The following is a 26,838-nucleotide window of genomic DNA, read 5'->3' as shown; positions in this document are numbered from 1 at the left end:
CATTTCGATTACTAATGTTGAGTGCCTACCACATGTTGCCCCAGGTTTGGTGGGGAATCTTGACCTTGTCCTCTAGGAATTTAAAAATGTAGTGGTGAAGGCAAGAGAAGGGTTACTGCACATTGGCCACCTGAGAGGTACCAGAGGTGAAAATAGAACAAATATACGTAAAACTTGAGAGTCAGACTGCCTTGTAAGTGAATGTTTGCAGCTGCAATCAAGAGATTCAAGGAATGCAGCTTTGTGCAGAATTTAGGAAGGTGGAAACAGCACCGCTAATCCTACCTCTTTAGCGACCTGGGAAAGGGCAGTCCCAGAGGTGTTCCGCGCTTTGCAAATGGTGAAAAAGACCTTCTACAGTACAGTTATGAGCAGAGGAAAAGTTCTTTGTGCAAGGGGAGAGCGCCCCGAGGTACAAAGAGCAGATTTAAGGGAAAGAGGATTCGTTTTGCACGCATCTGCGAGGGGAGCTCAGGCTCACTGTTGGGGGCGTGTGGGAAAGGGGATTTTTAGGGGACCGCGAGTTGTGGGTTCCCGCCTCCACCCCTGTCCGCGCCCCACACTCAGGCAACAGTTGGTCGTGCGGGGCCGGCCCGGGCTCTGGGTGGGGAAGGGGAGTCTCGCGATCGTTGAGGGGGGGTGGAGGAAGGGGGGAGAGTGACGGGGGGAGGCCATGACGTAGGGTGGGTGGACGGAAGTGGGGCAGGGTTGAGGGTTATTTAAAGAAGGGGGGGCCTGAGCGAAGGGGTTGGAAGCGGAGTGATTCCCCACCCCTGCTCCATCTAGCTCTTTCCAGTGCAGGCACTGCCGCCGCCCAGGAGCCCTCGTCCCCTGTCTCGTCCCCCTCCTCGTTCCCGCTCCCACGGCATGGAGCAGGACACCGCCGCAGTGGCAGCCACCGTGGCAGCCGCGGATGCGACCGCCACTATCGTGGTCATAGAGGACGAGCAACCGGGGCCGTCCACCTCTCAGGAGGAGGGAGCGGCCGCCGCGGCCACCGAAGCCACCGCGGCCACGGAGAAGGGCGAGAAGAAGAAGGAGGTAAATAGGAAGGGGGTGTGTGTGTGTGTGGTGGACAAATCCTGTGCCTGGCCCCTCTGAGGGGCCCAAAGCCTAACCTTTCGGCGCCGACAGGTACCCGCGGAGCTTTGCGGGGCTGGGGGCGGCGGGTGCGGGGGTCGGCGGCGGAACCGCCTGGCGTTCGCTCCCCTCCCCCTTTCCTTCTCGCCGCCTGGAGGACGGGGGCGGGGCTGGGCGCGGGCGGGAGCGGCGCGGGGTGGAGGGGTGCCCTCTCTCCCGGGGCCTGGGGGCTCGGGAGCCCCTCGACAACCCTCGACCCCCTCCACCTTCCCGGAACTCGGGTAACGGGGTGGGGGATGGGGCTGTGCAGGAAAAAGCCTCCGCCTCTCCCTCTCCTCTCGCTCGCTCCCTCTCCCCCCCTTTCCCGTCGGCCTCTGCCTGGGAAATCTGGGCCCTTCAATCCCACACTCGCGCTAAAGGGGTTTTGCTGGGGCTTTTTTTTTTTTTTTTTTTGTAATTCGAATTTCAAGGTGCTGCTGGTGGTTGCTGGGTGGAGGGTGACAGGGAAGACATTTCTTTCTTTCATTGGCAATGTCAGTCTTTTGGATGGCAGGAAAAAAAAACCATCCCTTGTTCGTTTGAACCCCGCCTGCCGAGGTGGGGGTGTCACCCCGAGGAAAGGAGCTCTCTGCGTCGTACCCCCCCACCCCCGCAAACTGAGAAACCGTGGACGCTGGCTTAGGAAAATTTCCAACATCTGCACCCTCACCCTCTTCTGCCCCGCCCCCGACGGTATAGGGTTTCACTCCAGGGCCACCCCAATGGTCCCTCAATCCGGCCCTAAGCTTTCCAGGCTTCCGCCTCCCTCTCCTAGTGGGCGCTGCTGGCTCCTGGACACACACAGGTTTTTTTTTTTTTTTTTTTCCTTTAATTTTTAAAAAACTCAGCGTCGCCAAGATGAGCTGCTTCTAACGTAAGGGAACCGCTCTGACACATATTAAAGCCAATCCAGAAAATATGTATTATCTCCATAAGGCACATTTCGTGTGGCCCGAGACATGCAAATAAAACTATAGAACATTGAAAAATTGACATAAAAATAGGATGGGGCTTAAGCATTTTTGATGTATGATAAAATTGCACAACTAATCGTTTATAGGTGGATTTTTTTCCCATTTACGAGTAGTCATATCGCAATTTTAAAAAGGTGGGTAATTTTGCTTTAGAGATCTCAAGTGGCTTTGTCTGAATCATTATATGATACTATACGACCAAATGAAAAGCTTTTGAGGAAAATTAACACCTTTCGCCTTAAATGAGAAGAGTAATTTTAAATTTAGCAGTTGCTTATGTGACATATATTTTACTGATACAAGGTTGACTAAACAGAAGGACAATTGTAGTGCTAAATCAAAACCGTAGAAAACATACACATTGTAAGATCTACGCGGTACTTGGATTAGTAAGACAATATTGTTGATTAAAAGTGGGCGTAATACCAAGCATCAATATAAATCAAATGTTGGGAAATTCGGAAATGTCTCTGTGCTTTTTATTCCCTAGACTGGTCAAATGTGAGTGCCAAACTGCCTTTTGTATGGCAGGAAAGGTTGTCGAATTTCCAGGTTGTATACATTTTTGAATTTTGTATAAAATTTTTTATAAAATTTTGAATTGTGTAAAAACAAGGGACCAATAAAAAAAACTGTATAATATAAACACTGAGTTGATGCCTACATATTTGTCAACTCTGTTGCCTCATCAGAAATAGCCCTACCAGTACTTCATTTGTCCACTCAGGATAGGGGAATGAGGTGCTGTATGTCAGGAACTTCCTGGATAGCTGAAGTTTAGCCGCTGCATCATTTTTATTTTTAATTTTTCCTTAACAATTGAAATATATTACATACTACCTTGACTCTTTAAATTGTGTACTAAAAGTGCAGATTAACCTCTTCTTCATGGTCATCAGTTAGTGTACTCAAACAGTGACACAAAGGCACCTGAAAATCCTGCAGGTTGTTCCGTCTCAATTAAGTAACCACCTACCAGACTCTTCCAGTATTGTGTTGATTTTTAAAAATAATTTTTCTGACCGGGCGCGGTGGCTCACGCCTGTAATCCTAGCACTTTAGGAAGCCGAGGCAGGTGGATCACTTGAGGTCAGGAGTTCAAAACCAGCCTGGCCAGTATGGTGAAGCCCCATCTCTACTAAAAATACCAAAAAAAAAAAAAAAAAAAAAAAAAAATTAGATGAGCGTGGTGGCGGGCACCTGTAATCCCAGCTACTTGGGAGGTTGAGGCAGGAGAATCACTTGAACTGGGAAGGCTGAGGTTGCAGTGAGCCGAGATCACACCACTGCACTTCGACCTAAGCGACAGGCTGAGACTCCGTCTCCAAATAAATAAGTAAATAAATAAATAAATAAATAAATAAAATTTTTCTGTCTTCTTCCTTAATTGCCAGACTGTTAGCTATCACTTTTTAAACACCTCATCTAGTTTCACCAGAAATAATATGTTAGTTTATGATAAAGAATATAGGTGTAACAAAACCATAAACTCGTTTGAAAACAACTGTAAAATACAAAAGTGTCAGTGATAAAGCGGAGAAAGGGAAGTAATGACACGTGCACACCAAGGATGAGGGATGCTACTGCAGTGGAAGACATTTTCATCTTGGGTTTCTGCTGTGCCTTCTTGTAGAGTGCCTTCCTCTAGCCATCTTTCCCATGTCTTTTACTGTTGCTTGTATTCTCGGTGACATGGGAAGCCAGATTTTCAAACTTGGTGGAATTGTCTACCAAATAAAATAAAATAGGTTTCTGAATGAGAGCACTTTCATGATGAATACAGTAGATGAGATTTAGTGAATTGACCTGTGACATTTACCTACTCAAAGGTATTTTTGCTTGCCTTCTGGTTGTCGAACTTACTTGGTTTAAGTGACGGTTGGATTACCCAGCACTGTAGAAATTGGAGATGGTGTCTTTGGTAATGAAAACATCAAGAAAAAGGTCATGGTCTTTAAAACAAGCCATTTTGTTGACCTTGTGCTGCGTTCTCATGGCACCTAGACTCAGATAACAAAATCCAAAGGAATTCATTAGAGTCTGTTAGTCACCTTTCATCTTTTCTTGTATGAAAAAATGTAGTTTTGAGAATGCACACACACACACACAAATGAGAAGGTTTAGAAGATAGGTATTTTAAAATTTGTTGTGGAAGATACTGCCAATTAAGTAATTACCCACAGCTTTTAATAGCCCTGCTCAAGATTAGAAATTTTAATTAGCATATAATTAGATTTTGATGGTAGTCTACCGCAAGGTAAGCAAAAAAGTAGTGGGTAAAATGTTTTTCTAGGATTAAAGCTTTAATTTTCTGTAAGTGTACTTCCCACATTATTATATACACTTGTGTATATGAGGAAGTTATTTTCACTGTTTTGAAACTGGAAAACTACACTTCATATAGCCTTTCAAGGAATGAATGATAAAGGTATGGATTTGATACCCAATTTTTCTTGTTGCTTTGAAAATAAATACGATTTATATTATATATGGCAGTCTGAAAGTGTGAGTTTGAGGGGCTCTTCAGCAGTTTTCTATTCTCATCCATCCAGGATTACCTTCAAAACGTTCCACATAGGTGTGTACATGTCAGATGCTGTAAATCAAGATGGTTATTATTTGGGTTAGTGTAACTGAATGATATCTGATCAGTGCTACAAAGAAAGAGTCTGGACAAGGTCAAATTCCATAATCTCAGTTTGGATTTCCTCAAAATAGAAATTTTAGTAAATATTAGAAGACATATTGGGGCCATATCTTTCTTATGTTTAAGGTCACATTCTGTTGATTTTTGACCTAAGTTTTCAGCGATAGTTTGACAAAAGCCATGATGGTTTTCACGAACAAATTTGTGTTTTCACTTACGCAAAGTCTGTGTTAAAAATGAAATACTCTCATCTTTGGTTCTGATGGGTAGATTTGTGTTTTTGTTATTTTATTTCTTGATTTCTTATAGGGAAGGAGGCTTATTCTATATATGTATTTATATTTACCAGTACAGGCTTGTCTTTACAAAAGATAGGGTGCATGAGATAACCCCCTTCCCCAGATAATCTCTGTATTAAGTTATTGATTGAGGTTAGTTTTTGCTAAATTACAATTTTGAAATATCAAACATTAATACTTAAATAGCCTTGATAAATTGCTTCTACAAAATATTTATGCAATATAAATAGTTTAGTTTTCTTTCCAGTTAGAGAAAATTAACATAAGCCAAAAGTTTAAAACTGCACTATTATATTAAGTATATATGATCACATTGCATTACATAAAAAATTAAATATTCTTATAATGCGATGAAAACAATTTAAAAAGTATTGTTTTAGGAACAGAAACCACAGTTTTTCTTCGGAAAGTGTGGCATATTTCCATGACATGAAGGAGTGTTTCTGAGAATTAATATTTACTTTCTTTGAATTCTTTGGTTTGTGGTTGATATTAGCCTTTTCTAGATTTTAAAATCTCTTATTTAATGTTTACACATTTTCTTACACTGTAAATTAAAGAATGGATGAGAAAGCTCAATGTTTCGCCTTTTGGGTTTTATTCCAATTAATATTTCTCTGGCATTCACAATTTTTCAGATGTTTTTATTGGACCTCAGGTGTACAGAACTGGATTAATCATAAGCCTTGCTTCGTGACATGCTCTCATCATCAGTCCATGCATGTCCCACATTGATTTATATATTTAGTTATGTAATTGCTTTCCGCCTTCTTCTAATGAGAACATTGACCAATTTAAGAACCTTGCTTTGCAATTTGATGACATTTATTTTCTTTGAAATTCTAGAAAAACGTTTCTTCATTTCAACTCAAACTTGCTGCTAAAGCTCCTAAATCTGAAAAGGAAATGGACCCGGAATATGAAGAGAAAATGGTAAATGTACTCTTGGATAGGATAGTGAATGCTGTAGTTAATTTTTATAGTTGAGATGTTAAAGACGAAAAAATACGTATGTATATGTAATGCATAGAGAATCATCGATTTTAGAATTGGAAAGTAATTTAATATACAGTCTGTCACAATATTTTATGTTGAATAAATTAACCTCATTTTCAGATGAGGAATTAAAGGATCAGGGAAGCTATATGTCATAGTTGGGACTAGAAGTCACATCTCATTTTTGTTCAGTGCTCTCTGTCCCATAATAAAATACTGTAAGCTAGAAATATTTATTTATGAGGTGAAAAAATCAGTGGTAATACCACTGTGGCTTTGTGACCTGAGAGAAATCCAGTCACAAAGCCAGATTTTCATATTTTTCTTTCTTTCTCCTTCTTTGGACATATGAATAAATGCTACACATTAGTGAAATATGTAATACGTCAATACACTTTAAAGGGAAGAATATTTGTCCAATGCATGAAAATATCACATATTTAAGCAGCATAATCTTAGTTATACTTACATATTGCTTGCTATAATACATTTAATTATTTAATTTTTAGTCACTAAAATCCATATTTTAGCCTTAATTTTAACTAAACTCTTATAACCTTGGATCTTTCAACAATTTGACAGGTGGTCGAAATGGATTTTTTTTTCTCTGAGGGATTGTTTTTGCAATAATATTGTAAAAATAAGTAGAGATGAAATATTTTTTTTTTGGTTGTTGATAGCTATTTTATAAGACTTTATGTTTAAGGCCACATCTAATGTAGGTAGACAATGTTTTAACAACTCTAAAAATAACATTCCAGTGAGGATAACATAAAATGGAAAGTTTTTGGCCTCCTTCCAGCTCATGGTCTGAATTTATCTAACTCTTATATTTATGTTAATGAACTCTTCTGTAAGTTTTCTGGGTTATTAATTATGCATCCTTCATTAGCAATCAACTATTCTTTACTCTGTGGTTGGAAAGCGACTTTGAATAAATAAATAGTCTATTTTTTCCTTTATCTAGAATGATGTATATGTCTTTTGATCTTTTAAGATTTTTTAGTGAAACAAAGTTTTATTGCCTGTATATGGTACATGTTCCCTGACCTTTTACAATGTATTGAGAAATTAGAATACATACCAACTTTTAATAGTTAATATATATTAACTATTTCACATATATGTGTGTGTGTTTATATATTTTTCCCAAATTCTGCTTACTTTGGGGAGAAAGTTTATATGCTACTAGCATAAAATGCAGTTTTCTAGATCCCTGTGAGTGAAGAGAGGACTGTTTGTTACATTGCTATACCATGACATTGAAAATATTTTGAGACAAGATGATACTGTATTTTAAGATTTAAGTTATTTCTGGATACAACTTGAAAATTCTTAAGAGTTCAGTTTATGGTATATATATATCATAGTTAATTTATATTTCAATATTTGGGATATGTTACATATTTGATGCTTAATTTTGTTACTATTTTATTTAATAAAATAATGTTTTGGAAAGAGAATTTGCTTTATGATTATGACTCTTTAAGAAGGATATTTGTTACTGGGGAATTTACTGTCTGTCAGATCATTTTTCTTCCCTTCAAACTATTTGAAAATACATTTTCAAATTCTGCTATTTATTAGCTGTGCAAGGTTGGGCAAATTACTTACCCTCTGTGTGCTTCAGTAGCATGTAGTTACAGTGGAGATGATACCTGTAACTACGTCATAGGTTTCTTAAGATAATTGAGTGGATTAGTATGTTTAAAGTGCTAAGAGTGTTGTACAAAGTAAATGCAATGCAAGTATTTGTTAAATGACTTTGAAGGAATGAAAAGCAAAGTCCTTACTTTTCTTTTGTTTTGCAAATTAGAAAGCCGACCGAGCAAAGAGATTTGAATTTTTACTGAAGCAGACAGAACTTTTTGCACATTTCATTCAGCCTTCAGCACAGAAATCTCCAACATCTCCACTGAACATGAAATTGGGACGTCCTCGAATAAAGAAAGATGAAAAGCAGAGCTTAATTTCTGCTGGAGAGTATGTTGGCACCTCTCTCTCTATTTTCTTTCCTTTCTCCTGCCTTTTCTTCCTCCTGTCTTCCCTGATCCCTTCATGCACCCCTTCCCTCTTTATTGTTCAGTATACCTTCATGTGACAAAAAATAAGGGTATTGCCATTATAATTATGTTTTGAAGATACCTATATTTTTTTCTCACTAGAGGCTGATCAGTAAAAATGTAGGCTGGTTCTACCGATTTCTAAGCAATACCTTGGACAACTCATTCTTTTTCTGTAAAAGATAATAGCCATGTACACTGATTTAATTGATACCTTAGCATTTGGGTCGAATATGAAGGGATTTCCTTTTTTAATTTCAGCTACCGCCACAGGCGCACAGAGCAAGAAGAAGATGAAGAGCTACTGTCGGAGAGTCGGAAAACATCTAATGTGTGTATTAGATTTGAGGTGTCACCTTCATGTAAGTACTTCATCACATTGGTGAGTTCTTTTTCAATTTAGTTTTAGAAAAATTTTACTTGAATATTTTAATGAAAGTATGAAACGTCCTTGCATTTTTTCCCCAGATGTGAAAGGGGGGCCACTGAGAGATTATCAGATTCGAGGACTGAATTGGTTGATATCTTTATATGAAAATGGAGTCAATGGCATTTTGGCTGATGAAATGGTAAGGAATCGGTAGCTAAAACCACATTCTAAACCTGAGCTTACCTGCCCCCGCTCCCCGATGCCTGGAGGCTTTTTTAAAGTTGTTACCATGTAAAAGGTATTTTGTAGTCTTAGAATTATTATTATTTTTTTGAGAGAGGGTTTCTCTGTGTTGTCCAGGCTTGAGTGCAGTGGTACAATCTCGGCTCACTGCATCCTCGACTTCCTGGGTTCAAGCGATCCTCCTGCCTCAGCCTCCTGAGAAGCTGCGACTCCAGGCACGTGCCCACCACACTGGGCTAATTTTTATTTTTATTTTTAGTAGAGACAGGTCTCGCCATGTCAACCAGACTAATTTTGAACTCCTGGGCTCAAGCAGTCCTCCCACCTCGACTTCCCAAAGTGTTAGGATTACAGGTGTGAGCCACAGCACCTGGCTAGAATTGTTTTGTTAAGTAACCGCTAGAACACAGACTTTCACAGGCCATAAAACTCTGCTTTCCTCAAGTGGTCCAAAAACCTTCCCTGTACTTTTGTTTTTGTTTGCAGTTTGGCTTCCAGGAAGCACAGAGTGAAGATGGATGCCCAAATGATGCCTTTATGTAACTTTTTTAAAAAAATTTTTTTGAGATGGAGTCTTGCTCTGTCACCCAGACTAGAGTGCAGTGGCACGATCTCAGCTCACTGCAGCCTCCACCTCCCGGGTTCAAGCAGTTCTCTGTCTCAGCCTCCTAAGTAGCTGGGATTACAGGCACCTGCCACCACATCCGGCTAACTTTTTTTGTATTTTTAGTAGAGATGGGGTTTCACCATTTTGGCCAGGCTGGTCTTGAACTCCTGACCTCGTGATCCACCCGCCTCGGCCTCCCAAAGTGCTGGGATTGCAGGTGTGAACCACCCCCACCCTGACTTTATGTAACCTTTAATGGTCTGCCCCATGTGTCCTTCTGTCTTTTCCTATTCTTTATCTACTTGTCTTTCTTACTTTCCTTGTCGTCTCTTTATTTCTATTTTGCCATCAATTTATGTTCCATGTTTTGATTGTAGGCTACCTGAAATCCTTTTGGGAATAAAGCGGGGTATACAAACCAAGCAATACATAAATGACTGACTGAATATATGCATGTGTGAATGAATATCAATATTTTGACTTGTGAACAATCAAAAAGTGCATAGGTGGACTAAGGAACGAATAAAGAGTAATGCTGAATCTTGATACAGTACAGTGCATGGTGGGGCTTTGGAAATCAGTGAAGGAGTTATAAATGTGTAATAAAATAACCGAACAGGAAAAAGTAAGGCACGTAAGATGCTAATTCATCAGCTAAAGGGGGAATATATGAAGGCCTATATTTGTATTTGAAGACCAAATTAATAAAATGGGATTTAAGAGAGGGCAGGGAAAGTTCTAAATCCATATAACTCAATAATATTCGTATTTATGTGACTCTGAAACCATACTTGTAACCACTATTATCCAGAAGAGCCACATGATGATATGTGCCCTATGGCGTCTAGTATAGTTAGTAGTCAGTTGCATAAGTACTCATCCCTGGTTGAGCAACTGTTGGGTGTGTGGCAGAGGATCCCTTAAAGCAAGGGTCTGTAGCTCGTTATATTTAGGTATTCTGATTTGAAGACTATTGTCAGTTCAGAGGGGGAGGAGCTTGGTAAATTGGACAATGGAAGGACCAGGATTATTTGCCCCAAGCAGCTCTTGGCTGCAGCCTGTCTAAACATGAAGGATCTGGTCTTTAGTGATGTATTTATGCTACCAGATATATATAACATATGATATATAAAATATATATAAAATATATATCTAGTATCAGCATAAATATATATTATACATAACATATATTTATATGTATATATATTTTTTGAGATGGAGTTTTGCTGTTGTTGCCCAGGCTGGAGTGCAATGGCGTGATCTTGGCTTACTGCAGCCTCTGCCTCCCGGGTTCAAGCGGTTCTCCTGCCCCAGCCTCCCAGGTAGCTGGCATTACAGGCGCCCGCCACCACGCCTGGCTAATTTTGTATTTTTAGTAGAGATGGGGGTTTCACCATGTTGGTCAGGCTGGTCTCAAACTCCTGACTTCAGGTGATCCACCCGCCTTGGTCTCCCAAAGTGCTGGGATTACAGGTGTGAGCCACTGCACCCAGCCAATACTAGATATGTTTTAATTCCTAAAAAATAGACACTTTAAGGAGTATAGAAAATTTGGAAAAAAATAAATAAATCACTAAAATTAAATTATACTTGTGCTACTTAGAAGTAACCACAGCTAACATTTTGGCATATTTCTTTTTAGTCTTTTTCTTCTGGTTGTACTTATTTTGTATAGTTGAAATCTTATTGTATGTATAATTTGGCATTCTGATTTATTTACATACATATTTTCCATGTAATTAAGACATTTTCTGAACATAATTATTACATAATAATCCTAGGGAGGTACCATAATTTTATTCAACTTCTCTCTTATTGCTGTTCATTTGGATTGCCTGATGTATAGTGTAAATAATGCCACTATAAGAATCTTGTAATTTGGTTTTTCTGTACCTCTCAGATTATTTCCATAGGATTCCTGGAAGTAGAATTACTTGGTTAAGGAATATAAACATTTTAAGGTTTTCATGTATAGTATTCATAAAAGTTGTCTCATTAAGTGACATATCAGATAGGACACAATCTAAAAAAAATAGCTTTAAGCAGACATTTATAAAAAGAAGTATATATCTTGCTCAGAGATAAAACCAAAAGCAGTTTTAAGAGGCCAAAAAAGGCTTAGTTCCCTTTCTTATGGGTTAGGTATCTGTTCATAGGTATTGAATATGTTATTTTTTAAAAAGTCCTCTGGAATTGGTGATCTCTCTAAGGTTCTTTCTGGCTGCAAAATTCTGTTCTTTTGTGGTTCCTAAGGTTTTTAAGAGTGTGAGATGCAAGTACAGAGCCACAAGCCCCTTGAGACACATAGTCTGAATATTTAATGTCTGGGCTGTAATAATGTTAGGAACAATAGGAAAGAAAGACCAGTATCTAAGCAGGCTGGCAAAGGAAGCGTGTCTTTGTAAAACAAACACACAGAAAATTCCTAACTTCAGAACAAGTAGAAAAATTATCTAGTAGATTGTTTGCTCCTTTAGGAGGAAAAATGTTCTAAATAGAAAGTTGCTTTGTTGAGCAACATTCTGACTGCAAGTTACTGGTTTCAGTTTGTGCTCACGGTAAGTACGATACTGAATTGGAATGATTTGATTATCTTCTTTAAAAAAGGTATTTGGTATTTTTACTTTTCATTGGTAGAAACATAATTGTCTTTGCGAGATAGTGGACAAAGATATTTTGTTATGTTGTTGCTAACAAGATGTTTCCATACAGAAAAAATGTTCATGGATTTTTTTCCTTGTGATGATAATGCAGGGTCTTGGGAAAACTTTACAAACAATTGCTTTGCTTGGTTACCTGAAACACTACCGAAATATTCCTGGACCTCACATGGTTTTAGTTCCAAAGTCTACTTTACACAACTGGATGAATGAATTTAAACGATGGGTCCCATCTCTCCGTGTCATTTGTTTTGTTGGAGACAAGGATGCCAGAGTAAGTGAGAAACGTGTAAAAAGACAGTCAAGAATAACAACATTTCTGGAGTTTAGTTACATATTATTGCTGTTAAAAACATCTGAGTTGACTACTACTAAGTAAGACTTAAGTTGTACGTACCCTAAGCTAGGCTCTGTTTTAAGTGTTTTGCATCTATTTAATTCTCACAACACTCCCATGAGGTAGATATATCACCTACTAATAATAGACAATCCATTATTATGCTTCGTCTACATTTGCTTTAACTAGTTAATTAACCTAAGCCGTTTTGAATTGTACTTTGAGTGACTTTTCATTAAAAACATCTTATTTTATTGACAGTATATCTCACCAGTGACTCTCATTTGTGCTATTTTGAAGCCAACAATATATAAATTTGCATGACTTAAAATTTTATATTTAAGTTTTTGCCTTTTGACTTGGTATACACACACGCATATGCATGTACACAACTGGAACCTCTTCTATATGTACAGAGAGCCTCGTGTTTTGTGTTTATGCATAGACACAGCTTTCAGTTTTGGTCTTTGAACAGAAAAATACATGTCTGTATATGTTATCAGGTAGTATTAGAAACTGGGCATTTTTTGGGGGGGTGTTTAAATTAGCCATTTGTCAATCTAGTAGGCTCCAGTCATTTTAGGACTGTAGAATTAATCTAAAACTAATAAATTATGCAAAAATACTAAAATAATCAGCTTAGAAAGCATATTATTAAACTTTGTCTTTATTTTGCCTCCAGAGAACACAGTTTAGAGATGTATTCTGTTTTCCATATTTAGATAGGTTATCTAAAGATATCCTCAAAAGAATGGTAGCATAATGAATTACATAATTTTATCCTCATCATTTTGCTTGAAGAAAAATTACTTAAATTTATTTAAATTTAACATAAATAATTTAAATATTGAAATATTGAGCTCATAAGTTTGCAATTACAGGCCAGATTCTTCCCTATGCCTAATATTTCCCCAAAGCAAATTAGTAACTTAGAACTCTTTCCGGTCACCACTGTTACCTAATGTAATACCACTCCATATAAACTTTGCATTTCTAAAGTATTGAACTTTTGCTGAAATTATTTCTTAAAGATTAAAAGCAAAAGATACATATCTAGGTTTGTGTTTTCATAATGTCTCAGTATATTTATTTTATGACTGCCCTATCTCTGCTTCCTGGGGAGGCTGGGATTCTGGTGGCTTGAAAAATTTCTTTGTTTCTTTTTCCAGAGGCAGAGTCTCACTCTGTCGCCCAGGCTGGAGTGCAGTGACGCAATCATAGCTCACTGCAGCCTTGAACTCCTGGGCTCAAGTGATCCTCTCACCTTGGGTTCCTGAGTTGCTGGGACTACAAGTGTGCACCACTGTGCCTGGCTTTGAAAAATTTCTTAATCTTGAAAACCAGTCTTCAAAGTTAGTGTTTTTCAAATTGTGAGTTGCTACCCATTAGTGGGTTGTGAATTCAGCTTAGTACTTGGTGACAACAATTTTCTACAACATTGAGAGAGAATGGAATAGCAAATTGCAGAGTGTTTCATACTATAATAAGGATAAATATTGCTTTGAGAAACTCTTAAGTTGCCTCTTTCTGTGTACACACACTCAAACATATATGTTTATACTGGATTGCAATTCAAAAGGTAATTTTACTGTGGGCCATGGTCAAAAGAGTTTGAAAACCAATAATTACTAATTACATAAATAATAAATGTACCATGTTCAGCACTTAGAGATCGATGTGGATATGAATAGAGGAAGTCCAGATCATTATATATAGACAGATTTGAATCTTGGTACAACATAGGATAGATATGTTGGGTCTTTGTATTTTCCTGGTCTTCTGTAAACATTTTATGAAGGTAATATTTTAATAATAAAAATTTGATGTAGGTTATAATAGGCATTTAATTGAGTTGGGAGATTATTAGAGATACTCTTGATCCTGTCTGATTGATACCAGTGTGCTTTGTGGCCCCTTCCTTTTCCACGCCAGAGGTATCAAAGATAGTAGACATAGAAATGGGTTTGATTTCAGTCATGGCTTTGCTACTGATTATGTGGGGTTGACTGTCTTGAAGGGCCTTAATTTTTTCACCTCTAAAATGAGAGCTTTTGGATTATGTGACACCTTTAATGTTTTTTCAAGATGTTTAACTCTAAATTTATCCAATAGTTACAAAAAATTCAAAGGAGAGCTAATTTAAATTAAAAATATGCATTTGTTCCATGAAACTTGTAGGTGAAACCATCAAACTGAGAGCTTCACAAAATCAAATAAGGATAAGGTGTTAGCACGACTGAATGGGGTCTGGCACTCTACTCTTTATTTTGTCTCCTATTCCCTAATGTCTTTATTAAATTTATAAATGTGATCACTTCCCAGGGTGCAACTGAGATCTCTGAAAAGGCCTTTTTTTTTTATTCTGTCCTCCTCTTCAGTCCAGGTGATTCTCTTATACATAGTAGACACTCAGTAAATATCTGTTGAATGAGTCTGCAGTGTGTTTAGTGCATAGTTGTGAATTATGAAATAAAGACTTTGCAGGGAACAGTTAATTTTGTTTATGCACTGTAACTTCAGATTTATAAAACTTTTTTTTTTTTTTTTTGAGATGGAGTCTCATTCTGTCACAAAGGCTTGAGTGCAGTGGTGACATCTCAACTCACTGCAACCTCCCCGCCTTCTGGGCTCAAGCAGTTCTCCTGCCTCAGCCTCCCAAGTGGCTGGGATTACAGGTGTAAGCCACCATGCCCAGCTAATTTTTGTAATTTTTAGTAGAGACGGGATTTCACCATGTTGGCCAGGCTGTTCTTGAACTCCTGACCTCGTGATCTATCCGCCTCGGCCTCCCAAAGTGCTGACATTACAGGCATGAGCCACCGTGCCCAGCCAGATTTATAATACTAGTCATCCTCTTCTTAATATAGATTTTGCTGCTTCCCATTAACTTTTGTGGTTTTATTTTGACCGATAACATCTGGAATTCAGCTTATACAAGTTAAAAATGCTCTCAGTCAACTTACCTACCATGTTGGCCACTGCCTGTGAAGACTTAAAAATAGTTTTAAATAGTCTCACTGTTTTCCATAGCCTCCTGTACTAGACAGAGCAAGTCCCCTTTATGAAATCACATTTGTAAACCTCATGGCAACATCTGGAACTTCACAAAAACATTAATGGGCTTCCATGACCTTTTAACAAAGTGTATGACTCAGCCCAGCTAGAAAATGAAGAAGGGACATACGAGAGTTCTCAAAAGGTTGGAATCATTCATGCACATTGAGTTCTTTCTATTTGTTCAAACTGTATTATGTTGGTAACTCTTGGATCTTGGCAAGAATATGTTGTTCAGAAAGAGTTATTTTGTCTATGTTCTTTTGGATGCCCCATGATATGAAGACAAGCCTAGTAACTTTGTGATTTCTGGTCATATGGACTTTTCTAGGTCATTGAATATGCGGTATTTCTGTAAGGGAAGCCTTTGTTTCTCTTCTGCTAATGAATATATTAGCAGATCATCCAGATAATTGACCACACAGCTATCTTTGGGCCTCAGTTTTCCCATCTCTAAAATGGATGAAACTAAATGATCCTCAGGGTCTCTTACAATTCTTAATATTTTCTTGATACTTTAATTCTGTGATCATCTTGTAACATCTTCTAATATAAATATATTCTAATATGAAGTATTTTATTTTGCATTAGGCTGCTTTTATTCGTGATGAAATGATGCCAGGAGAGTGGGATGTTTGCGTTACTTCTTATGAGATGGTAATTAAAGAAAAATCTGTATTCAAAAAGTTTCACTGGCGATACCTAGTCATTGATGAAGCTCACAGAATAAAGAATGAAAAATCTAAGGTAAGTTATCAATATCTTTATTAAAGTTTTCATTTAATTACCAGATTTGTTTGTTCCCTTTTCTGTATTCAGAATAAAAAATGATGGAACAGTCGGGTGCGCTGGCTCACGCCTGTAATCCCAGCACTTTGGGAGGCCGAGGTGGGCGGATCACAAGGTCAAGAGATCGAGACGATTCTGGCCAACATGGTGAAACCCCATCTCTACTAAAAATACAAAAATTGGCAGGGCGTGGTGGTGTGCACCTGTAGTCCCAGCTACTTGGGAGGCTGAGGCAGGAGAATAGCTTGAACCCGGGAGGCGGAGATTGCAGTGAGCTGAGATTGCACCACTGCACTCCAGCCTGGCAACAGAGCGAGACTCTGTCTCAAAATGGAACATCGTGATTTTATTCATGGAATGTGAATGCAAATCTAAATTATTGAATATAAGACACATTAAAATTGAGCACAGTTTTTAATGTAAAGAAAATTAAGTGTTCCTTTGCTCTACCTCCTGTGTCTGTGTTATGCTGTAGTATTTTAATTTTGTTGAGAATATTTAGTGTACAAATATCATTTGTATTGATTTATTTTTTATTGAGGGGCTACCCTATATGTATTTATATGGATGAGAGAAAATAATTTCCTGGAATTATCTGACTTGTGTGAATTAGAGTGTGGTGTTAACATTGAAAAATATCAGTATTTCTTGCCATTCAATTCCATCAGCAGTAGGAAAAGCTTCAATTATGGTGAACCTCTCTTTGGATCACTGGGCTAATTTGGGAGAAACAGGGACAGAACTGGAGCAAAACCACCAGGTGGATTATACTAATTTCAAATTGGAACTAATATCTGACAAGAGGATGCATGTTAGAAATAATTTTATATTTAAAAGCATTATAAAAATGCATTTCTGTTTATATGATTACCAATTTTTTGTGCTTTTTGTGTCTTAATTTTTGTGGTCTTGTGTTTAGAAAGTTAATATAAGTTACTGGGAAAATCAGCTCAATTCTGGGGCTTAAAAATTGTGACCAGGCCAAGTTAGAACATGTCTAGGCATGTAGATGAATGTGGTTGGTGGGGAGATGGAGATTTTATTGTGTAAAATGGCTAACCTGGATTCCATGGAGAAGTTCTGACTGTTTTCTGTGAGCCCAAAATGGGGAAACTAAAATATTGAAGTTGCGGGGAGGGTCTCAGGTATAAATATGATTGCTTTTTTTTTTTTTTTTTTGGTGAGACAGAGTCTTACTCCGTTGCCCAGGGTGGAGTACAGTGGCATGATTTCGGCTCACTGCAACCTCTGCCTCCTGGGTTCAAGCGATTCTCCTGCCTCAGCCTCCTGAGTAGCTGGGATTACAGGCGTGCACCACCATGCCCAGCTATTTTTTTTTTTGTATTTTTGGTAGAGATGGGGTTTCACCATGTTGACGAGGCTGGTCTCAAACTCCTGACCTGAGGTGATCCACCTGCTTTGACCTCCCAAAGTGCTGGGATTACAGGTGTGAGCCACTGTGACTGGCTTGCATTCTTTTAAGTATAGAAATGTTCAGTTTTGCCTTACTGCAGCTTTGTCACTTGAACTGGGGTATTTTTCCATAGAAAATTTTCAAGTTATATTGTAGTAAAAAATGTATTGGTTGGATAAATTACAGTATAACTGAATGTTGAGCATTCTAATAAGTAAAATAATCCTCATATGAGTATTATTTTTGCAGCTTTCAGAGATTGTTCGTGAGTTCAAGTCGACTAACCGCTTGCTCCTAACTGGAACACCTTTGCAGAATAACCTGCATGAACTGTGGGCCTTACTCAACTTTTTATTGCCTGATGTCTTTAATTCTGCAGATGTAAGTTTAAGCCATACATTTTAAGTATAACTTTCTTATGTTCATTGACATGTGTTTTAAAACACTATAGATTGAAATTTATGGTACTTTTTAATTTGTAATTTTTTATCTGCATGTTTTGGTTTTCTTAGGAAAGAGTTCTTTAAAAGTTTTTAAATGGGGATCTTTTGAGAGATAGTATGCTTCTTGTCTTTGAGATTAACCTGCCTGTTCAACTTTGCCTCTATCACATTGCTCCTAAAACTTATGATGTGAGGCTGAGTCCATAGTAGTGCATTCAACATTTTATTTTCATTAAGTTGAAGTGGTTTGAAACATATTTCTGTATACTAGTTTGGCAGGTGGAAGCTATAAAATGATCTTTGATTATTGTAGGCATTGACATTTGGTGAGTGCTAAAGAGCTCAGAGTATGTGAAAGACAGCATATTGTGTAAATGTGTGATTTTTATATATATATATTTTATCATTAACACAAAATTATGCTAGGACACCAAACTAAATTGAAAGATTTAAGAACTTTGGTGCTTGATTTTTCCCATTATTGTTATTATTATTATTATTTTAAGAGGGAGTCTCACTCTGTTGCCCAGGCTGGAGTACCGTGGTGTAATCTCAGCTCCCTGCAACCTCTGCCTCCTGGGTTCAAGTGATTCTCCTGCCTCAGCCTCCCCAGTAGCTGGGATTACTGGTCCCCGTCACCACACCTGGCTAATTTTTTGTGTTTTTAGTAGAGACAGGGTTTTGCCATGTTGGCCAGGCTGGTCTCGAACTCCTGACCTCAAGTGGTCTGCCCGCCTCGGCCTCCCAAAGTGCTGGGATTACAGGTGTGAGCCACTGCACCCGGCCCCATTATGATTATTAATTAATAATAAAAATTAGCAAGTTCAACCATAAGTTGGTTTGCACACTTTATTTTGCTTTTATTTGTTTTATTGTTTGGTAAAATTAACATTTTTATTAGCATTATGTCTTTGATTTTATATTCTACTTTTTAAACTGGACATAATATTACTACAGTATGGGGAAGCCTAATAAATATCTTTTAAGGAAAAAGTTGATGGAATTCTTACACAATGGGGCTCAAATTTTGTTAACTGCTCCAGTATTTTACCTATTTTCAGAAGTAAATAATAGTAGCCATCACAGCCAATAATATTTTTGAAAGTACTTTTTAAATGCATTATTTCCATATTGGTTGTGTAAGAATCTATAGAATATCAGGTATATTTAAAAAAACTGCACTCATTGGAGAATTTCCACCCCTCTACAGGACTTTGATTCTTGGTTTGACACTAAAAATTGTCTTGGTGATCAAAAACTCGTGGAAAGACTTCATGCAGTAAGTAATAGCAGACAAGAACATTCAGTAATTAAATAGTGTATACAGATTGACCCAGCAAACAAAATGCTATAGACTCTGTTTGAACTTGTGTTTGCCTCTTGGCTCAATGTCACTGTTTCTCCCTCCCAACCTTTCTGACAGCCTCTTTTGTGTATTTTTGTTTTTTTTCCTCTATGTCCTCAGCCTCTCTCTAGAACAGCTTTTTTGCCTTGGCTCTCCCCTGTGAACAATGTGGTCCTCTCCAACAGAGAGGCTGTTCCTGATCCCACACCCCACAGTTCCTCAGGATGGTATCGGTATTCTTCTAGTTCCCCCACTGCCACTTCTAAGCCACTGCTTCTCCACTGTCATGTATAAAGCTCTTCCTTTGAGGCCTAAGCTGTCTTGCAGTTTTACCCTCCACCCATTCTCTTTTCTGTTAATCTGTTCATCATCAGGTGGCTCCTTAACGTTTATTGTATGCCAGTTTTATATTCTTTTTTTCCCTTTGAGAGGCAGAGTCTCGCTCTGTCGGCCAGGCTGGAGTGCAGTGGCATAATCTCAGCTCACTGCAACCTCTGCCTCCCGGGCTCAAGTAATTCTCCTGCCTCAGCCTCCTGAGTAGCTGGGATTATAGGCATGTGCCACCTCACCTGGCTAATTTTTGTATTTTTAGTAGAATGGGGTTTCACCGTGCTGGCCAGGCTGGTCTCGAACTCCCGACCTCAGGTAATCCATCCGCCTGGGCCTCCCAAAGTGCTGGAATTACAGGTGTGAGCCACTGCGCCCAACCTTTTTTTTTTTTTGAGAGAGTCTCGCTCTATAGCCCAGACTGCTGGAGTGCAGTGGCACGATCTCGGCTCACTGCAACTTCCACCTCCTGTGTTCAAGCAGTTCTCTTGCCTCAGCCTCCCAAGCAGCTGGGACTAACGGCACGTGCCACCACCCCCGGCTAATTTTTGTATTTTTAGTAGAGACAGGTTTTCACCATTTTGGCCAGGCTGGTCTCGAACTCCTGACTTTATAATCCACCCATCTTGGCCCCCCAAAGTGCTGGGATTACAGGCGTGAACCACTGTGCCTGGCCCCAACTTTCTATTCTTTGATCGCAACTTCTCATCTCTTTCTAGTACTTTCGTTCATGTTAATCCTTCTGTACTTGTCCTGTTACCTCACAGAGACCTCTAATCCCCAGACCTCTGCATTTTCTCCCCATGTATCAGCTTATTCCTGTTGTGACGTTTTTCTCTATCCAGCAGTTAAGTCATTTTCTGTCACTCAAACCATCTTTGGCCAGTACTCCTAAGCTCCCTTGCTCCCTTCTCCGTCTGCCATACCTGCCTAAAAACCGTAACCTGGAATAATGTAATGTAACTGTCTCTCTGTCTTCTGGGTTTCAATTTTGCTTCTGCCACTTACTAGCGGAGTGGACGTCTCTGTATTGGGGCTGCCCAACACTGGTAAAGAAGATTTCACAACTGCCCAGGTTGGAACCACTATGATTCCATGTTCTCTAACATAAGCTGAGATGTTGTGATGCTGGTGATCCTTCAACATGACCTTCTACAGTCTTCTTCCCTGTTTCCTATAACAATTATTTCAGACCTTCCCCAGTCTCCCCAAGACTTCTATCCCAGGTATCTCTGCCCTCCTTCTCCCTCAGCAGGTAACATCATTCCTTTCTCAAAGAGAAAAAAGAAGACGTTAGGTAGGAAGTACTTCAAGGATGTCTGCCTTCTAAGGAGGCCTGCATCTGTGTTACCTTCTGTTTGAGTGGAAGAGGTGTCTTTTCTCTGGTTAGTGGCTAATTCTCCCATGTGAATCCTTTATCTCATCTCTTCCTATTCTTTATGGACTTTCCTCCATGATTTATCTTTTTAGCTGACTATATTTTCTACCTCTTTTTAATTGACTATATTTTCTATCTTTTTAACCGACTATATTTTCTACCTCTCCATCCAGATTGGGTCTTTACCCTAAGTGTAAACATGCTCAGGTATCTCCCTTATTAACTCCAAACCCAAACACGTACCCATCCACCCTCACACATATGCAAAACAGTGCTCCCTCAACACTGCGTCCCTCTGGCTGTGATTCCATTTTCTTCCCTTGATAGCTAAACTTCTTGAAAGAGTAGTTTATCCTCTCCATATCTACTCCCTAGTCTCCTGTTTACTCTTGAATCCATTGACCACTGGCTTCTATCCATTCCATACAACTGAAACTTATCTCACAGTGTCTTCAATGACTTTCCAGTTGCTGAATTCAGGGTATGCTTTTTGGTCAGTATCTTGGCTATTGCTTTGAAGCTGCTAACCGTCTCTTCCTGCTGAAAACTCTTTCCTGGTTGGTTTCTACGATACTGTTCTCTTTTGGATTTTCTTTCACCCTTTGTACACCACTGTCAGTCCCTTTTGTGAGCTTTCTTTCCTTGACTGTCTCTTATAAAGTTTAGTGTTTTACAGGGCTTTGTCTTTGACTTTCATACATACTCCCCCTGGGGAGCCACGCCCATGGTTTTACCTACCACCTATATACTGATACCTCCTGAACTGACCTCTCTGTATCCTCCTCCTAAGCACTATACTTTCATATCCCCTTGCCTTCGGAGTCTTTTTGCTTAAGTATCTCACAGGCAGTTTAAACTCTGAAGGATATCTTTTAGAAATCTTTGAGGCTCACACCAGAAACCAGAAGTCTTCTTTTACTCTTCCCTTTTCCTTACCTCCCATAGATCTCTAATAATAATAGCTACAGTTTATTGTCTACTGTATACTTAAGTTCTACACATGTACTACCACAAATTTCCACAGCAGACTTGGAAATAGGTATCGTTATCCCCATTTAAAAATGTTTGACCAGGCACGGTGGCTCACGCCTGTAATCCCAGCACTTTGGGAGGCCGAGGTGGGTGGATCACGAGGTCCAGAGATTGAGACCATCCTGGCCAACATGGTGAAACCACATCTCTACTAAAAATACAAAAAATTAGTTGGACGTGGTGGTGGGCGCCTGTAGTCCCAGCTACTCGGGAGGCTGAGGTAGGAGAATGGCTTGAACCTGGGAGATGGAGGTTGCAGTGAGCCGAGATCTCGCCACAGCATTCCAGCCTGGTGACAGAGCAAGACTCTGTCCCCCCCCCCTCGCCCCCACCCCCAAAAAGTCTGGCGGGCTGGGCATGGTGGCTCACGCCTGTAATCCTAGCTCTTTGGGAGGTCGAGGTGGGCAGATTGCCTGAGCTCAGGAGTTGGGCAACATGGTGAAACCTCATCTCTACTAAAATATGAAAACTTAGCCAGGCGTGGCGGTGTGCGCCTGTAGTCCCAGCTACTTGGGAGGCTGAGGCAGAATTGCTTGAACCTGGGAGGCGGAGGTGGCGGTGAGCCGAGATTGCCCCACTGCATTCCAGCCTGGGCAACAGAGCGAGACTCTGTCTCAAAAAAAAAAAAAAAAGTTTGGCATATACACATATCATATATTTGTTTTTGGATGAACCGATGAGGAAATAGGCTTGGAAAAATTAGAGTACTTTCCTAGGCTCACAACAGCTAGTCAGGACTGAGCTGATTTTAGAATTAGCTTGATCTGGGTTTGAATTCCACATCTACCACTTGCTAGCAAAGTTCCTTTGATGAACTTACTAAAATAGACTGATAACATTTCCTTGAGACCATCCTGGCCAACATGGTGAAACCACATCTCTACTAAAAGTACAGATTTTTGTAAGGATTAAATAATACATGTAAGGATTTATTGTAAGGAATTACAATATTTATTTTATTTATTTATTGTAAGGATTCAGTTTATTTAATTTATTGTAAGGATTAAATAATACGTGTAAAGTTCATAGTATAGTGTCTGGCACATTGTAGGTAGGTACTCTATAGATTGGAGCACTATTTTCTTGTGATAGAATCTGTCTTCCAGGTATATACTGATTATTTTTATCTCGTTTTCTCTATTCATCTATATTTTCCTTCACATTGAATATTTTCTCCTCATTTATATATTTACCTACAGTCATGCACTGGCATAACAACGTTATGGTCAACGATGGACCGCATAGATGATGGTGGTCCCATCAGATTATAATGGAGCATATATAGAGACCTGATATATGGCACTTGATACTGGCATTGCAGATCAAGTAGGGGAAATGATTGATAGTGAGTAATGGTGCTGGGAACTTGGTTTTCTATATGAAAAAACAAATAAATACATATGACATATAGGTTTGTGTAAGAACACTCTATGATCTTAGCACAATGATGAAATCACTTAACAACACATTTCTTAGAACATATCCGCATCATTAAGTGTCACATGATGGTATTTGAAATGACCTGCATTTTTATTTCATTTTTGAAGACTCCCTGATCGATACTCTGACTTCAGATTTCCTCTCAGGTTTAAAAATCTTGTTGTGGGCTGGGCGCAGTGGCTCGCACCTGTAATCCCAGTACTTTGGGAGGCCAAGGCGGGTAGATCACAAGGTCAGGAGTTTGAGACCAGCCTGGCTAACATAGTGAAACCCTGTCTCTACTAAAGATACAAAAATGAGCCAGGCATGGTGGCGCATGCATGTAATTCCAGCTACTCAGGAGACTGAGGCAGGAGAATTGCTTGAACCCAGGAGGCGGAGGTTGCAATGAGCCGAGATTGTGCCGTTGCACTCCAGCCTGGGTGACAGGATGAGACTCTGTCTCAAAAAAAAAAAAAAATCTTATATTACAGCAGCTTTTTTTTTTTTTTTTTTTTTTTAAGGGTTCTTTAGTGCTTATTCAGCCACCAATAGTCTTGTCTTAATTTTTCATGTATTTTGTGCCATGAAGTCATGAATGCCTACTTTAGGTCCCCTATTCTGATTTTCTAATGGACTCTTGCTTGGTGGTTCTTTACCAAGAAAGTTGGCAACTGGTATTGGTAGTGTTTGTCAGACTTTGCAGTGGGAAGTAAATTTCACATTAATGTTGTTGATGAAATACATTATTAATCATATTAAATGTTTCATAAACTTTTATAAAAATGATCACCTTTTAGGTTTTAAAACCATTTTTGTTACGCCGTATAAAAACTGATGTAGAGAAGAGTCTGCCACCTAAAAAGGAAATAAAGATTTACTTGGGGCTGAGTAAGATGCAACGAGAATGGTGAGCTATTTCATTTCCATTAAAACTTATTTGTATGCAAGAATTTACTAAAAATTAGCTTTGTAGTTGTTCAGTTATGCCGTTAGTTCAAAAATTACATTTTATATTTAAATGGCAAGTTAAGTAGTTCAGATATTCTCAGAGAAAGTTTGTAAGTATTTTATTTAACCTTTTGAAAAGAGTATAGGTTTTGGAGTCTATAGATCTGTGTTTGAATTCCATGCATTACCACTTAATAGATAGTTATGTTGGGCAAGTTACATAGCCTAACTTTCCATTCTGTAAAATGAGGATAATAATACTTGTGAGGATGATGTTAGGATTAAAGGGGGGTAATGTCAGTGGCATACTTGTTAGTTAAAAAGCATTCTTTTAAAGCATTCCTTGGCCAGGTGCAGTGGTTCACATCTGTAATCCCAGCACTTTGGGAGGCCAAGGCAGGAGGATCGTTTGAGCCTAGGAGTTCAAGACTAGACTGGGCAACAAAGTGAGACCCCATCTCTACAAAAAATAAAAAATAAAATTAGCTGAGCATTGTGGCACACACCTGTGTTTCCAGCTACATGAGAGGCTGAGGCAGGAGGATTACTGGAGCCCAGGAAGTCAAGGCTGCAGTGAGCCATGTTTGTGCCACTGCACTCCAGGGTAGGCGACAGAGTGAGACCCTGTTTCAAAAAAAAGCATTCTTGCTTTTTCCTTCAGTGAAAATGGTTATAACCACATTACTAGTGATGATGAAAATGTTGGTGATTGTGGATATTACAAAGATAGAATCTGGAATGGTTAGATAAATGCAATTAAAGCAGGAAATTGACAAGGGAAGTCACAAGGAATCATAAATGGGAAGTGTTAACATAATAGTGCTGCTAATAGGAGCAAAATGTTATGTATATAAATACAGTTAGATCATGTATAAAATATATGATTTCTTTACTACACAAGCCAGTATAGGGTAGAGATTAAGAGTATATTCTTTGGACTCAGACATAAGATCACAGCTTGGTTTTGTCCCTTCTGTGACCCTGAGTAAGTTGTTTAACTTCTCTTAGCTGCCTTAATTTCTATCTGTAAAATGGGGATGATACTAGTAAATACTCAGAATTGTTATGAAGATTTAGTGGCATAATTCATATAAAGCCCTTGACATGGTACTTGGCACTTGCACTCAGCAAAAGTTGATAATTATTATAATTATATATTATCACTGATCAGGTATCTATCTATCTATCTATCTATCTATCTATCTATCTATCTATCTACACACACACATAAGTCTCTGTTTGTAGGGGTGGAATTGTAGAAAAGAGAATGAAAAATGTTTATAGGATCAGAAAAAAATGACCTGTGAAGACAGGTATAAGAAATTGAAATTGTTTCTAGTTCAAACAAGTAAATGTTGGATGTCAAATTCAGGCACATGCTGTAGTTATTAATAATTAGCAGATAGAATTCTCTAAATAATTATCAACTGATGGCAATTTCTGGTCATGGATAAAGCAGGAGGAAACAGGTTTATAAGCAGCACATAAGTTCACATGTTCAGATATTCATTACTTTGTTGGTTTTGCCCATCAGATTTAATCTCAAATCAAATCTTGTTTATCTTTAAACAGGAATCTAATCTGATGGCCAAAGGAACATTTCTTTATGACATTAACTTTCTAGTAATTGATGAGTAATTATAGTTTAAATTTTTAGGTATACAAAAATCCTGATGAAAGATATTGATGTTTTAAACTCTTCTGGCAAGATGGACAAGATGCGACTCTTAAACATTCTGATGCAGCTTCGAAAGTGTTGTAATCATCCATATCTGTTTGATGGTGCTGAACCTGGTCCACCTTATACCACTGATGAGCATATTGTCAGCAACAGTGGTAAAATGGTAGTTCTGGATAAACTATTAGCCAAACTCAAAGAACAGGGTGAGTAATAAATTTTTAAATTAGCATGGAATAAATTTATATTAATGACTTGTATATAAATAAAATTTTTCCATATTCATTCACTCAGTTATTCAGCAGACATTGTTGAGTACTTACCATTTGCCAGGAATTGTCCTACGGGCTGGGTGTACAAAGATGAATAAGACAACAATCTGGCCGGGCGCGGTGGCTCAAGCCTGTAATCCCAGCACTTTGGGAGGCCGAGACGGGTGGATCACGAGGTCAGGAGATCGAGACCATCCTGGCTAACATGGTGAAACCCCGTCTCTACTAAAAAAAAAATACAAAAAACTAGCTGGGCGAGGTGGCGGGCGCCTGTAGTCCCAGCTACTCGGGAGGCTGAGGCAGGAGAATGGCGTGAACCTGGGAGGCGGAGCTTGCAGTGAGCTGAGATCTGGCCACTGCACTCCAGCCTGGGTGACAGAGCAAGACTCTGTCTCAAAAAAAAAAAAAAAAAAAAAAAAAA

The 26,838-nt window shown here is 38.9% G+C and overlaps 1 protein-coding gene and 1 non-coding gene across 4 annotated transcripts in view; one reads left to right on the top strand and one right to left on the bottom strand.

The window, feature by feature from the left end:
• The first annotated feature begins 725 nt into the window (after nt 1-725).
• SMARCA1 (SWI/SNF related, matrix associated, actin dependent regulator of chromatin, subfamily a, member 1) overlaps nt 726-26,838 on the top strand; it is a 77,372-nt gene continuing 51,259 nt past the window's right edge. For 2 of the 3 annotated variants that reach the window (XM_025373002.1, XM_025373003.1), the window contains exons 1-11: nt 733-1,041; nt 5,886-5,972; nt 7,852-8,018; nt 8,360-8,460; nt 8,567-8,667; nt 12,073-12,252; nt 15,961-16,116; nt 17,822-17,953; nt 19,226-19,294; nt 24,317-24,426; nt 26,125-26,351. In XM_025373002.1, coding sequence (XP_025228787.1) covers nt 868-1,041; nt 5,886-5,972; nt 7,852-8,018; nt 8,360-8,460; nt 8,567-8,667; nt 12,073-12,252; nt 15,961-16,116; nt 17,822-17,953; nt 19,226-19,294; nt 24,317-24,426; nt 26,125-26,351 — 1,504 coding nt within the window. In that variant the 5' untranslated portion in view covers nt 733-867. Of the gene's footprint in view, nt 1,042-5,885; nt 5,973-7,851; nt 8,019-8,359; nt 8,461-8,566; nt 8,668-12,072; nt 12,253-15,960; nt 16,117-17,821; nt 17,954-19,225; nt 19,295-24,316; nt 24,427-26,124; nt 26,352-26,838 lie in introns of all 3 variants that reach the window. The other variant, XM_025373001.1, reaches the window with a different exon arrangement.
• LOC112616756 lies at nt 5,686-5,757 on the bottom strand. The gene has a single exon (XR_003117775.1). It is a non-coding gene; the product is annotated as a small nucleolar RNA SNORD112 (small nucleolar RNA).

The sequence above is a fragment of the Theropithecus gelada genome, chromosome X (genome assembly GCF_003255815.1).
Source record: "Theropithecus gelada isolate Dixy chromosome X, Tgel_1.0, whole genome shotgun sequence".
In the NCBI taxonomy this organism is placed as follows: Eukaryota; Metazoa; Chordata; class Mammalia; order Primates; family Cercopithecidae; genus Theropithecus; species Theropithecus gelada.
The sequence above is the reverse complement of the archived record's forward strand: the minus strand, read 5'-3'. Positions and strand labels throughout refer to the sequence as shown.